The sequence below is a fragment of the Sinocyclocheilus anshuiensis genome, unplaced genomic scaffold (genome assembly GCF_001515605.1).
Source record: "Sinocyclocheilus anshuiensis isolate Anshui unplaced genomic scaffold, SAMN03320099.WGS_v1.1 scaffold261, whole genome shotgun sequence".
Lineage (NCBI taxonomy): Eukaryota > Metazoa > Chordata > Actinopteri > Cypriniformes > Cyprinidae > Sinocyclocheilus > Sinocyclocheilus anshuiensis.
This window is the reverse complement of record NW_015536515.1, coordinates 1487231-1500633: the sequence shown is the minus strand read 5'-3', so window position 1 is coordinate 1500633 and position 13403 is coordinate 1487231. Positions and strand designations below refer to the sequence as shown.

Here is a 13403-nt window from a genome sequence, read left to right as displayed (position 1 = left end):
AAAAAAATATATATATATATAAATATATATATATATAAATATATATAAAACACATATATGTATATATATGTGTGTGTGTGTATATACAATATGTTGTATTGAGTCATGAGCTGTATGAGCAGATAGTTGCTCCAAAATGTTTGAAAATGTCAAATCTGACAAATGAGCATATTTGTCATCATAGGTTCTAAAGTGCTCCTCTGTGATGTTCACCGAGAGAAGGCATGGATGGAGTGGATAAGAAAAAAGGACAATGGTGTGACATCTCAGGAAGAGGTTCTTAAACTTCTACAGGCCATTGCAGATTCTCAGACGAATGAGGAGTTTGAGAACAACACTGTTACCCTTCAACAACATCCAGACTGGCAATCAAATGAGAAGCTGAGAAGGTTCGTCAGCACATGGCTTGTTCATGCAGAGGTGAGTATGTTATTCTGTTGTCAGTTCTGTTATTATCAGTAATGTTGAGAGTGTGAAAACTAATATGACGCAAGTAATGCTCTATTATTTCCTGAACTAGAGGTGGGTGAGCGTGTTCGGAAATGAGAACCTGAATGTGGCTGCCTTCAAAAATAAAGGTGTTGAAAGACAAAAGGATGTCCTGAAGCATTCACACCTAAAGGGACACAGAAACTGCAGTCTCAGCGAAACACTAGTAGTCATTATGAGCAACTTCCTGCCGAGATCGTATCAAAAGTAAAAACTGGACTAAACCTAAACCTAAAAAAATGTATAAAATAATACATTTTGCTAAATGAAAGTGAAGCCTTTTTTTGGATAGTGACATATAAAAAAAAAATCATCAAAAATGTGAGAAAATATTTTTTATTAGAAATCATTAGTAAATATATTAATGATTTAAATTATTATTATTTTTAAGTATTAAATCATCACAGTAATAAATTTTAAAAATACAGTAATGATTTAATGCAATATACATGCATGCATAGAGAATGATATATATAATATATATATATATACAGGTGCATCTCAATAAATTAGAATGTCGTGGAAAAGTTCATTTATTTCAGTAATTCAACTCAAATTGTGAAACTCGTGTATTAAATAAATTCAATGCACACAGACTGAAGTAGTTTAAGTCTTTGGTTCTTTTAATTGTGACGATTTTGGTTCACATTTAACAAAAACCCACCAATTCACTATCTCAACAAATTAGAATACTTCATAAGACCAATAAGTGTGTGGGTGTGTGTGTGTGTGTGTGTGTGTGTGTGTGTGTGTGTGTGAATGTGTGTGTGTACTGTAGGCTTCATTTTATTTATACTAATATATGTAAGATACAATTTTTGTTTTGTGAACAATATTGTTACTTATATATAGAGCGAGTGCTAATCAAATATAATATATTAATATATATAATAATATATTAGTATAATGAATAGCAATGTATAATATTATACATAGTATAATATTGGTATAATGTGTATATATATACTATATTAGCTATAAAGGAATATTAGCAATATATTAGCTATAATGTGACCTGGACATGTTTTTGTGAGATTAATTTAATGCTTAGGAAACTGAACATGAACTGGACTAACTAAACTAACTTTTTTTTCCATATAAAGGTATGTTGAATTGAATATCAAATGCTCAGGTGGCTCACACAAATACAGCACAAATGTGCCTTGTTATGCAGGATACAGACCAAGAATTATGGCTCAACACATTATGAAAAGGCGCCAAGAGTCGCTACTCTTCAATGCGAGTGACATAACATCTGCTGGAGAGAACGTCTTCAATGTTCAGAGTCAAACGTCACAGGAAAAACATCAGGTGAACTTTGGAAAAGACGATGAGATGCCTTCATGTACAGTGGGTACGGAAAGTATTCAGACCCCCTTCAATTTTTCACTCTTTGTTATATTGCAGCCATTTGCTAAAATCATTTAAGTTAATTTTTTTTCCTCATTAATGTACAAATATAACAAAGAGTGAAAAATTGAAGGGGGTCTGAATACTTTCCGTACCCACTGTACATGCATGGACTGGCGGAGACATCTTCTCCCGTGCCAGCATTTCTGTGCTGTTTTTACCTTAGTTCCTGGCTGGAGTTGGGAGAATCTGAGCGCTGCGTACAGGAAGAACCCTCTCTTCACGTTTGACGAGGTTTGCCTGGGACAATCTGCTACACTTCCTGCTGATCTTCAAGGCGAAGAGGCTCCGAAGAAGAATCAGGAGAATGATATTAGTCCAGAGAGATGTCCGTCTCCTGCTGCTCCCTCAGAGCCCATCCTGACCAATCCTACAGCAGAAAAAAGGGAGAAGTGCTGTAGCTTGTTGAAGGAGATATCAGAATTGACATGCCACATACAGGATGGGACCTTTCTAGATTCAGTAACTGATCGCTTAATGGATCTGTTAGAAGATATAAGGCGACACACTCCCCATGATGACATCCTTGACCTTTCCTACGCCCCACCATCCAAGAAAATGTGTTCAGCATTGGCAGAGCACCCAGAATCAATTAACGCAATCCCCCAAAGATGCTCTGTATCTGGAAAAGTTCATGAGGGCAAACCCTACAAGTTACTTTTGAACTACATTTTAAAGAATGCATTGTAGTCCTTTTCATTACATCAAAATGTCACATTTCCTGGAAATTTTATCTAAAGCAACTTACATTGCATTCAAGATGCACGCACTACTATTTAAAGGGATAGTTCACTAAAAAAATGTAAATTATCTCATTAATTACTCACCCTCATGTCGTTTCAAACCCATAAGACCTTCGTTCATCTTCGGAACACAAATTAAGATATTTTTGATGGAATCTGAACAGCAACTGAAATGTTCCCAAGTCCAGAAACGTTGCAAGGAGATCTGTAAAATAATCCATGTGACATCAGGGGTTCAACCGTAATTTTACAAAGCTACGAGAATACTTTTTGTGCGCAAAAGAAAAAAAAAACGACTTTATTCAACAATTCGTCTCCTCCGCGTCACCCTGTAGCGCATACGTTGTTTTACATCCAGTGGATATTCTCCAAAATGGCGCTACAGGGTGATGCGGAGGAGACGAATTGTTGAACAAAGTCTTTTTTTTTTCTTTTGCGCACAAAAAGTATTCTCGTAGCTTCGTATAATTGCGGATGAACCCCTGATGTCACATGGATTATTTTACAGATCTCCTTGCTATGTGCTGCGACTTGGGAACATTAATCGCAGGGTATGATATGACAGCTGTCATAGCCTACCCTGCTCACTCAGTAAGTCTGTTTGTTTAATTAATTAATGAATTAATTAATTCGTTTCAAAATAAATATTTTAAACACTAAAACAAAAAGGAAAGAATAATAAATTGCCTTGGGTATATATAGGCCTATAATGTTCATGCAAGAACTGTCATTTTGACTGACAACCGGAAAACAACAGATATTAAATAGCCTACTGTTAGAGTTTTATAATGTAGTCTTTTGTTTTATTCAAATTGATTTTAATTGATATCTCAAAAGGATATGCACACGTTAGCAGTCATATTTAAAGCAGTTTAAATTAATATTGAGTACTGACTGATGTTCACTTGGATTTTTTCCAAATGTTTTCCTTGGATTTTTGGAAATAACTTAATACTCTGTCATTTATAGTCGTATGGTAAAATGTATATTCTTATTTGTGTAACGTTACGTTCAAAATAACTACAAAGTGCCTTTGAAAAATAAAGAGAACAACAGAATGCGCTGCTTTAGCGCGTCTTGGTCTCCTTGAGCATCCTTCTGGCGCATGCCACAAACATGAACCACAGCGAATACTTAACTTTTAAAGCTTCATTTAGATAATTTTTTGACGTTAAATGCATCATATAAATCACTTTGGAATAAATCACAGTAGGCCTATGTATCATGATAAAAAAATGCGACTTTACAGTCTGGAAATACTTTAGGCTATAGCAAAATATTTCGCGGAACCCCTATCACATTAAGAACCGCTGGTCTACACAGAAGAATGAGTTGCCCCGGTACGAGTTGTGTCGAGCTATTCATTAGTCTGTTTGATGAGAAAAATATGAAATGTAGTTGCAATAAAATGGGTAATTAATCCATACAACTGCAGCAGTGGAGGACTATTATTCTGCTGCGTGATACTGCAGAAGAACTGATGACTGCACGGTTTGATCTTCGGCTGACCAATCAGCAGAAAGGGGCGTTTAATTCCCGCCCACATGTAGAAATCAAATATTCAAGCTGTTTATTAATTTTTCTACCGCTGAGCGAAAAACTAAAATTTAATTTGAATTCTCATTTTTCGTTTTTTTGGAAAAAACGAAAAAGGAACCATTTTCTAATTTTTCTACTCTCAATATTAAATCAAAAAAACGATTGATCGAATGATACACGGATTTGTTACTTCCCTCAATCGTGATTTGTGGTTGTAAATATTTTGGTCATTAAAATGCTTTAATTGTAGTATTTTGAGTTGTAATTTCTCCTGTTCTACAGATATAATATGATTGATGTAGCCTAACAAGCCCTCAAGCAGTGCGGAATCATTATCCTTTGCTTTCCTGACAAAAGTAGCTTGCTGGTCATTAAAATAGGAGTTTTACACAAGTGATTTTGCCTTTATCATAGTTTTTGTTCTTGTTTGCAAGTACTTTTTCAGTATAGACGATAATCACTAATGTGAAGATTCTCTCTATTGTACAATGTTTTTGAAAGAATTCTCTTATGCTCACCAAGTCTGTATTTATTTGATCAAAAATACACTAATAATATAAAAAAAAAGTAAAATGTAGTTGCATTTCCTCAGTACAGATACTTTCATAACTTAGAGTTAACTTTAATGCATTGTTTGTAGTTATATTTGATTTATGCATTTTATTTCATATTACATGTACAGATAAAGTTGGTTTGCCAAATTCTAATAATAGGTAACACTGCAACATTTAGTCTTTACAAGAATTGACAACAAAGTTAGAGTAGTGACTATTGGAGTTTTATCAGAACATGAGTCACAATTCCCCGGGATCGTAACATCTGTGGTTTGTGGGTGGAAAGAAACGCGCACTTGTGGTTAATGCAGAGGTCTATAAAAAAGAGCTTCTCGGGCTTCTGAAAATCACCGAGGTTCAGATTCTGAGAGCTTCGTCTTCAGGCTGGTTAGACATCATCTGCTAAGATGCTCCGCAACATCTTTCTTGTCAGCTTGCTCGTATATGCAGGTAAAATAATCACTAATTCAGTTCTAAAATGACTTGTATTCTGTGTTAGGATATAGTTATATGTGTTATGCTTGAATGATTTGTTTTAACATTAATCATTGTCCATTTATTTGTAGTCTGTGCAGTTCATTGGGAGATTCGTGAGGTGGACTCTGCTGAGGACCAAGATGAAGAGATCTTTGTAATGACAATAGTTTGTTAAATAAGTGCATGCTTTAAATTAATGACCATATGCAAAGGATTGATGCACATATAACCTCATGATGGATCTGCTCAACAAGGCTCAGTGCTTTAATTTTTTGTAATAATTGTAGCATGTGTGGAATTTGTGAGATGTAATTTCTCCTGTTCTTCAGATATGGTTGATGTAGCCTAACAAACCCTTAAGCGGTGCCAGATCATTGACTTGTGCGGCCCTGACATATTTGTTTCATATTGTGATGTTTTTCAGGCTGATGATGAAATGATGAAACAGTCATCTGTTGAGTGCTCAATATGTAAATCCATTATGAAGAGGGTAAAAATGACAATCTCGTCTAACGCAACGCCGGTGGGTGTCACGATTAATGTCATATCATTGAACTGACCGTGCATCTTTGACTAAATCCATCATTTTCCTCAGGATGAAATCAAAACCAAGCTGAACAACACCTGTGAGAAAATCAGGTTGCTGAGAGTTCAGTGCAAGCACTTTGTTCAGAAGTATCTGCACGATCTGATTGATGAGCTGATGACCGATGATGGGCCAAAAACCATCTGTACTAAAATTCATATCTGCGAGTAGGTACGCAGGAATACCTGCTCCAGAAGTTTATAATCATGTCCTTTTTTCCACAGTAATATGATGATGCATTATTTAAATAAGGAGATTTTAAATAACTTTTTTTTGTTTGTTCCAGGCCAGAATCACCCATAAAGGAGATCATTTTTGTACATGATCAAGCTAATGACAATTTCTGAATGAGAATTAATGATTACTGTGAAAGCATTACAGTGAGAACATAATAAAATATATGAATAAAACCATCAATTATCTGTGTTTTATTTTATTTTTTTCCTAATTAAGTTAAATCAAACGTGTTTTAAAAAATAAAATAAAACAAACAGCAGCTCAACAGCAAAAATAAAATAAATAAATAATAATAATATTTTTTACCAGATCCATTTCATACTAGTCAATTGCTTTGTCAGTGAGGTCTAAAAAAAAAACCTAATTTTCTTTCTAACAAGCTCATGTTTCCAACAATAAGTGCAGATTCTTTTAGATAAGAGCATTGCAATGAAATTAATCAAATTAAACTTAAACGTATATGTTTACATCATGAGTCAACTATGTTGCTTTCAGAATAAATATTATTCAGTCCACTGTGATTATGTCAGATGTGCATGAGAGATTTGGACGTAGTTGCAGATAAATGAAGGGTTCTTGTGGCTAACCAGGAGTTATCTGCTTTATCTAGGACAGAGGTCCTAGCACGGTCATATTATGGAAAGCCGTTTTAACATTTAATCTATAAAAATTAGATACTAGTGCGGTTTATAGATTAAATGTTAAAACGGCTTGCCATAGTCATATACTATCACACCATTTAAAGTTTTAGTGATGCCACTTCTTGTATGCCTTTGCTGAGAGAAAAATATAATTTCACGCTTTTATGAGCCCTTATAAAATCACTTGTAAAACATTTACTATAACGTACTAATGCAACATTTTAGATTTAAATGTTGCTTGCAAGAAAAAAAACTAGTCAATTATATTAGTTATAAACTATTTTAAAAACATTTTTTAAAGAAACAAATACTTTTATTCAGCAAGGATGCATTAAGCTGATCAAAAGTGACAATAAAGACATTTATAATATTACAAAAGATTTATATTTCAAATAAATGCTGTTTTTAAATTTTCTATTCATCAAAGAATCCTGAAAGAAAATATATCATGGTTTCCTCAAAAATATTAACTGTTTAACTCAACGTTGATAATAATAAGAATGTTTCTTAAGCAGCAAATTAGCATATTAGAATGATTTCTGAAGGATCATGTGACACTGAAGACTGGAGTAATGATGCTGAAAATTCAGCTTTGCATCACAGGAATAAATTAAATTTTTTATTCAGGTATAACAGGTATTTTAAACGGTAATAATATATTACTGTTTATATTGTATTATTAATCAAACAAATGCAGCCTTGGTGAACAGAAGAGACTTCCAAACACATTAGAAATCTTACTGACACCAAACTTTTGAACAGTGGTGTATGCCTAATTTTCAATGGATGTCAATGGAGGAAGATGCTCTTTCCAGCCAAAGCATGTAGTTTACAACTACAACCAGCAGGGGCCAACTAAACAATTCTAACCAGCCCAACCTTGAACCTTGACCAGTACAATCCTGACAATTAAAACAACCCTATAAATTGCTCTCTGGGCACTGAACTAGAAAAGGTTAAATGTTGAGAGGGTTTTTCCCCAGATACCAGGTAAGGCTGAGTGAGTACCAGATACAATTATGCAACCACATTGCCACACCTGACCACTACACAGTTTCAGGAGAAAAACTAAGCAAAAATTAAGTATGACTGATTACCTACAAGGCACCATCTAATGAGGCCATGAGGCCATCTAACATGAATGTGGGTATCTAGACCCAACAGTTCCCACATTCACACATTCATCATCAGTCATTTAGTTTTAGTACAAAAACTCCCCTAATACTTCTCTGAGAAAGTAATCAAGTGCTGAAGAGATGCATTAAATGAACAATTATTTAGCCATTGTATGGATGCCATTAAAATAGCCATTATTGGTGCACAGTCATATACATTGTTTTCATTTTACTTTAGTTGTGATTGGTTAGTTGTGATCTTTAGCTTAAGTTAACATAATATTGCACTTTATATTACTATTGTGATGCATGCTTTTATTTGTTCACAGAAAATTAGTCTGACAAAATAAAAATTATCTTCATGATTTCATGATGGTGTTGGTATACACACACACACACACACACAGGGTGCGCATACGTTTTTCAGTCTGGTTCTCTTGAGAGCACCTGGAGATTTGGTTTGCATATAGTGTGACTCATTAAAGCTGCAGTCCGTAACTTTTTTTGGTTAAAAATGATCCGAAATAAATATTTGAGCAAGTACATAACCAGCCAGTGTTCAAAACTATTGCCTTACTTTAGCACGATTCACAATGGTTAGTTTATAATGTTTTCTAATTTGAATGGTACAGGTAGGTTTTCGTGGGAAATTCAAGCATGCCGCCGCGTCATTACATCACGTCTGTAAACATAAAGGAGTTGTCCCGGCTAGTAGGCTATCGCATGTGAGGATCCTGCAGGTGGCCGATCGTTTATAGCCTTTTCTCACAGCAGCCAGAATAATTAAATGTATCATTTTGGTGGTGGATTGTAATCCATAAAGGATTATGTGTTTATGAAACACATGTGAATGAAATTAAATTATATTCCAGGTATAAATGTGCTTCTGATTATAGATAGCCTGGGATTACACAAGATTTGTATTTTAAAGGAAACCAGTTCGAAGGGAGCATAATTTGCTTTTTGGGTTATTATGAAATTAGAGGAGTATGACAATTAGATTAGACTGTGCAGAAATTGAAATCTACACACTAATACAAACTATACTCATAGTCGCCAATGCTGATGTTGTTAACATTAATCATTTGAGAATAAAGTATAACAATAATAATAATTTGAACGGTTTGATGTGATATGAGCTAACCGATCTTTATATTTAATCACCATTGGTAGCGAGATTTATGGTAATGCTTTTTTCCTCAGTTGGTCAGAACAAACGTGGCAGACTTGTTACTTACTTGTTCAGATGACAATATACGGTGAAAATTCTTATTTGGGTCATATTCCAAGACGTAGGCTAGAATCTGTGATTGCGAAGTACAGTAAATATCCACACCGGTGCGGTGACTGACTGCCACACATACTCTTCAGAACATTAGATTCATCCGCGCTGGAGCACAACCCACGCAAATAGATAATTCCGCACACAGCTGCAATTCCAGGTTTTCAAACAGAGATGGCGACAAAGAGGCAAAACTTACGGACTGCAGCTTTAAATATAACTCTAAAAAGAAAATAATTAATAGTAGTGATAATGGTATTGTTAAACTGTGTTCATTTTGTATTTTTAAACAATTTTGGCGGGTTGCCTCCAAGTAAGCATCACCCCCCTTTAAAATAATCACATTTTATTGCTTTGCAGCCTGAAATGAAGACGGACACAGTTTTTGTTTTATCCAGCTGTATTTACTCAGTGCAACTTATAGCATCCAAGTGAAAGATATAACACCAACATGTCAGAAAAATAAAATAAAAAAAATAAAAACCGGAATCACTGAGTTGGAAAAAGGATCACCCCTCCTAAAAATGACTTGTAAACTCAATCAGGTGTAGCTAATCACCTTCTCAATGGCACACAAAGCCATTTGACTTTCAACTGTGATCAGCTGTGCTCATTTTGATTAACGCAGCATGAAAACAGATTTCCTGGAGCATTTCAGTCCTTGGTAGTGCAACTGAAGCAAACAATCAACTATGAGTGGCAAGGAACTGTCAAAAGATCTCCGGGATAAAGTTATGGACAGGCACAAGTCAGAAGATGGATACAAAAACATTTCAAAGGCTTTATCAATGCCTAGAAGCACAGTGAAGTCTATTATTAAGAAGTGGAAGGTATTTGGTACAACACAGACCCTTCCTGGATCAGGATGACGCTCCAAACTGGATGAAAGATCTGGAGGAAACTGATCAGAGAGGCTACCAAGAGCCTACAGCAACTCTGACGCAGCTGCAGGAATTTAGTGCAGCAGGGACTGGAGCTGGAGGGAAAGTAGATATTTAGAAAATATAAGTTCTGGTCAGAAGAATTCACTATTGCTTAAGATGCCAAAAGGCTGACGATCTGAGACAAAATTAAGTCTTGAGATCAACACAACCACACAAACCATTTCCTCCCTTGTCATGGCTTTCTCACAGTGACTGACATGTTCAGATATATGATAGCATCAGAGCATCTTTACATCCTTTTAAACACAACAGTTTTAAAATATGACCATGAGTCAGCAGACGTTATATTTATTTATTCTTCTCATTGCATGCCAAGTGTGAGGGGAAAAAAACTTTTATTGAGAAACTAGTTCAAAGGAAATGATGACTGATTGGCTAAAGCCTTTAAAGTAACTAAAAATGCACAAGAAGAGTTGTGTGGAGGGGTTAGGGTATTATCAGTGCATGTCTGTGGGTTTGTCAAACAGTGCTGTTTAGATGTCTGTTGTTGTGGCAGAAGTGTGAAAATTTTTTGCATTGTGACTAGGGTTGTGTAGTTGTAGGTAGTAGTGTTATAATAGTATAATAGCAGAATTTATATAGATCTGTGGTTGGAACCTAGAATGTTTCTTATTCAGATTCGGTTTTATTAAAAAAAAAAAAAAAACTATAAAAAAAACAAAACCTAATGCATGTGAATTCTTCCAAATTCTGTACAAAAATACTCCGGTTTCCTGCAAAATATTACTTCAATGGTGCATGCAGTGTAGTTCAATTACAAATTATTCTAATGAGTCGGTTCTTTTTAGTCAGTCAAAAACAAAACAAAAATGTCACACATATGTTTTATGGATAGTTTGATTTTTGTCTTCAGTGCCTTGCTTGACCTAGTTTCTCAGTGCATGCATGTGATTATTGTATTCAGTTCACCTCTTGTCTATTAATTAGCCCATTAGTCTTCGTTTGGTTTAGTATTTATATTCCCATGTTTCTTGAGTTCAGTGTCCTGTCTAACGTCGTGTTTTGGATGTGTTGCCAACCTGTTTCTCTGTATTGCTTGTGTAAGTTGGAGTTTCCTTAATTTCGTCTTCATGAGCTCTGATTAGCAACATTGTGTGACATAAAGCGCGTACAGTGTTTTCTGATTACAGAATGAAAGACTCTAAAGGTGATGATACATGGGGCAACTTTTTGAGCTATGTAATGACTAATGTGTGGGTAATTTATGAGAAACCACAACTAACTAGACATTTTGTATTAAGTTTTTTATAAATGCAAATGAAATGAAACTTTGTTTAGCACTGTTGTTTAATGTATAGTTAATGCCAATTATTGGATTTCATTCGTATAGTTTAGTTCAAAGAGTTACACAGCTTTGGGTGGGGTGCAAACTGCCTCTCTTTTGAGAAATGAGAAGATATGGTGTAGAATTTCTCTGAGTACTCTCAGGGTTTGCTGATTTCACCATTGATTCAAAAGGAGCATTTCTGAATTTGCATTTCACAATGTCACATCAATTCATTAAAGACTTTTAAAATGATGACAGTTTGAGAATTAGAAACGAGGAAGCAGTTCTTGATTCTATTCTGAACAGCCCACCGTGTGGTATGGTGTGAAAACCATCACACACCCTGCAATGTGCAAGTTAAAGAAACACTCTCTCCTTGAAAATAGCAAATAGAAAAGAGTGTGTGATAAAGATTTATCATTCATCTCAAATAACCAGCTAGAGAAGGCTTTATTCTTTGAGGTTGCTTCTAGTTGCAGTGGCATAAATGAGTCCCAAGGGGGTGGCATTAAGGCAACCCTTTTCAAATGCAATATTTCAAACAAGATCTTTATCACAGAGCACTTTGAGTTTTCAGTTTGAGTGATATGTGATTTATGCTTTTGCCATTTGCTACCATATGATCCTGTTTTGAAATAAGCCGCTGCAGTGTAGTTGACACTAACTATTTAGATATAGTATGTGTAATCATCAAAGTACTATCATTTATGATAAATAAGTATCACACATACAGGAAGATGGAAAAAAATGTGTTGAGGGTGCTGCTGGTCTCACTTCACAATGTTTGTGGTTTCTTGTTAAAAACAGAGGTGTTTTAAAAAGAGTGGCACCAAAGTCCTTCAGCAAACAAGCAGAGAGTTTTCAGTCTCATTGTGTTCAGACTCTTTTGCCAAACAAGATGCTGCGGAGAATCGTCCTGATCACCCTGCTGATATCCTCAGGTAAAATTAGCACAGATCAGTTGTTGGTTATCTTTATCAATCTATTTGTCTTAATTTTGCGTGACTAGCTGGGAAAGCCTGCATAGACTGATTTGGACCGGCTTAAGTTCATTGATGTGTCATGCTGGTCATACTAAAACCAGTTTGAATGTACCTAAAATATACATATCATATCCTCGCTGTTTAACTAAACTCATTCACTATATTAAATGCCCACATTTCGTACATAGTATGTGTTACATTTATCATGCATTTTTTCTTACAGTTTGTGCCCTTCACTGGGAAATGCACAAAGAAGAGTCAATTGGAAATGAATTTGAAGAAAGCTCTGTGAGTCGCCCTCAACATCGTTTATCAAGATCAATTTATTTGAACTTTTAAGATTGCATTCTGCTATTTTTCAAGACTTTTTTGATTTCCAAGCTTTCCTTGACTGCGTAAACTTTGATGATAACAAATAACATGTACACAAAATTAACTAATTTAGCTGAATGATTATTTTACACATCAAAATTCACAAACTGTTATTTGAAAACCGGAAAACTACATGATCTGTTTACGTGATGGTAGAATTTACAACTATGTAATTGGCCAAACAACCACAATAATATGACTGTCAGCTGATTAATCACACTGTCTTATGCATCGATCTCTATCTAGAGAGGTTAGATCTTTGTCATATATTGGCAGGTCTTCCAGCCACTTCTATCAATCCTCTACAATTAATCCAAAATGCCGCTGCAAGATTAATCTTTAATGAGCCGAAAAGAACGCATGTCACACCTCTGTTCATCAATTTGCACTGGCTACCAGTAGCTGCTCGCATTAAATTCAAGGCATTATTGTTTGCCTACAAAACCACCACTGGCTCTGCATCCATTTACCTAAATTCATTACTTCAGAGTTATCTCAAAGAGGCACAAAATCATTTTCACGGACTTTTACATTAACTGTTCCCTCCTGGTGGAATGACCTGCCCAAATCAATCCGAGCAGCTGAATCCTTAGCCATCTTCAAGAAACGACTAAAAACACATCTGTTACATCTTTATTTGACCCTCTAACTCTAGCACTTTCTATTCTATTTTAATTCTACTTTATCTATATTTATCTTCTTTTCAAAATTTTTTATAAAAAAAAAACAACAAAAAACAAACAAACACTAGCTTTCTATTTTTT

At 35.0% G+C, this 13403-nt stretch overlaps 2 protein-coding genes across 2 annotated transcripts in view; both read left to right on the top strand.

Annotated features, from left to right (window-relative positions):
* Positions 1–1815, top strand: part of LOC107693249 (uncharacterized) — a 7847-nt gene extending 6032 nt beyond the window's left edge. The window contains exons 8-9 of the mRNA XM_016492561.1: positions 185–420; positions 1593–1815. Of these exons, the coding sequence (XP_016348047.1) occupies positions 185–420; positions 1593–1601 (245 nt within the window). The 3' untranslated portion in view covers positions 1602–1815. The remainder of the gene's footprint in view (positions 1–184; positions 421–1592) is intronic.
* Positions 1816–5102: 3287 nt separating this feature from the next.
* LOC107693049 (antimicrobial peptide NK-lysin-like) lies at positions 5103–6145 on the top strand. Its single transcript, XM_016492297.1, has 5 exons — positions 5103–5185; positions 5302–5366; positions 5637–5735; positions 5808–5965; positions 6085–6145. The coding sequence occupies exons 1-5, from the start codon at positions 5143–5145 to the stop codon at positions 6143–6145; spliced, it is 426 nt and encodes a 141-aa protein (XP_016347783.1). The 5' UTR covers positions 5103–5142.
* Positions 6146–13403: the final 7258 nt, after the last annotated feature.

Excerpts from the sequence above, each read along its gene's own strand:
- LOC107693049 (XM_016492297.1), top strand. The coding sequence starts at position 5,143 with ATGCTCCGCAACATCTTTCTTGTCAGCTTGCTCGTATATGCAG. Across the intron at positions 5,186-5,301 it reads CAGCTTGCTCGTATATGCAG|TCTGTGCAGTTCATTGGGAG; the intron begins GTAAAATAATCA and ends ATTTATTTGTAG. Across the intron at positions 5,966-6,084 it reads ACTAAAATTCATATCTGCGA|GCCAGAATCACCCATAAAGG; the intron begins GTAGGTACGCAG and ends TGTTTGTTCCAG.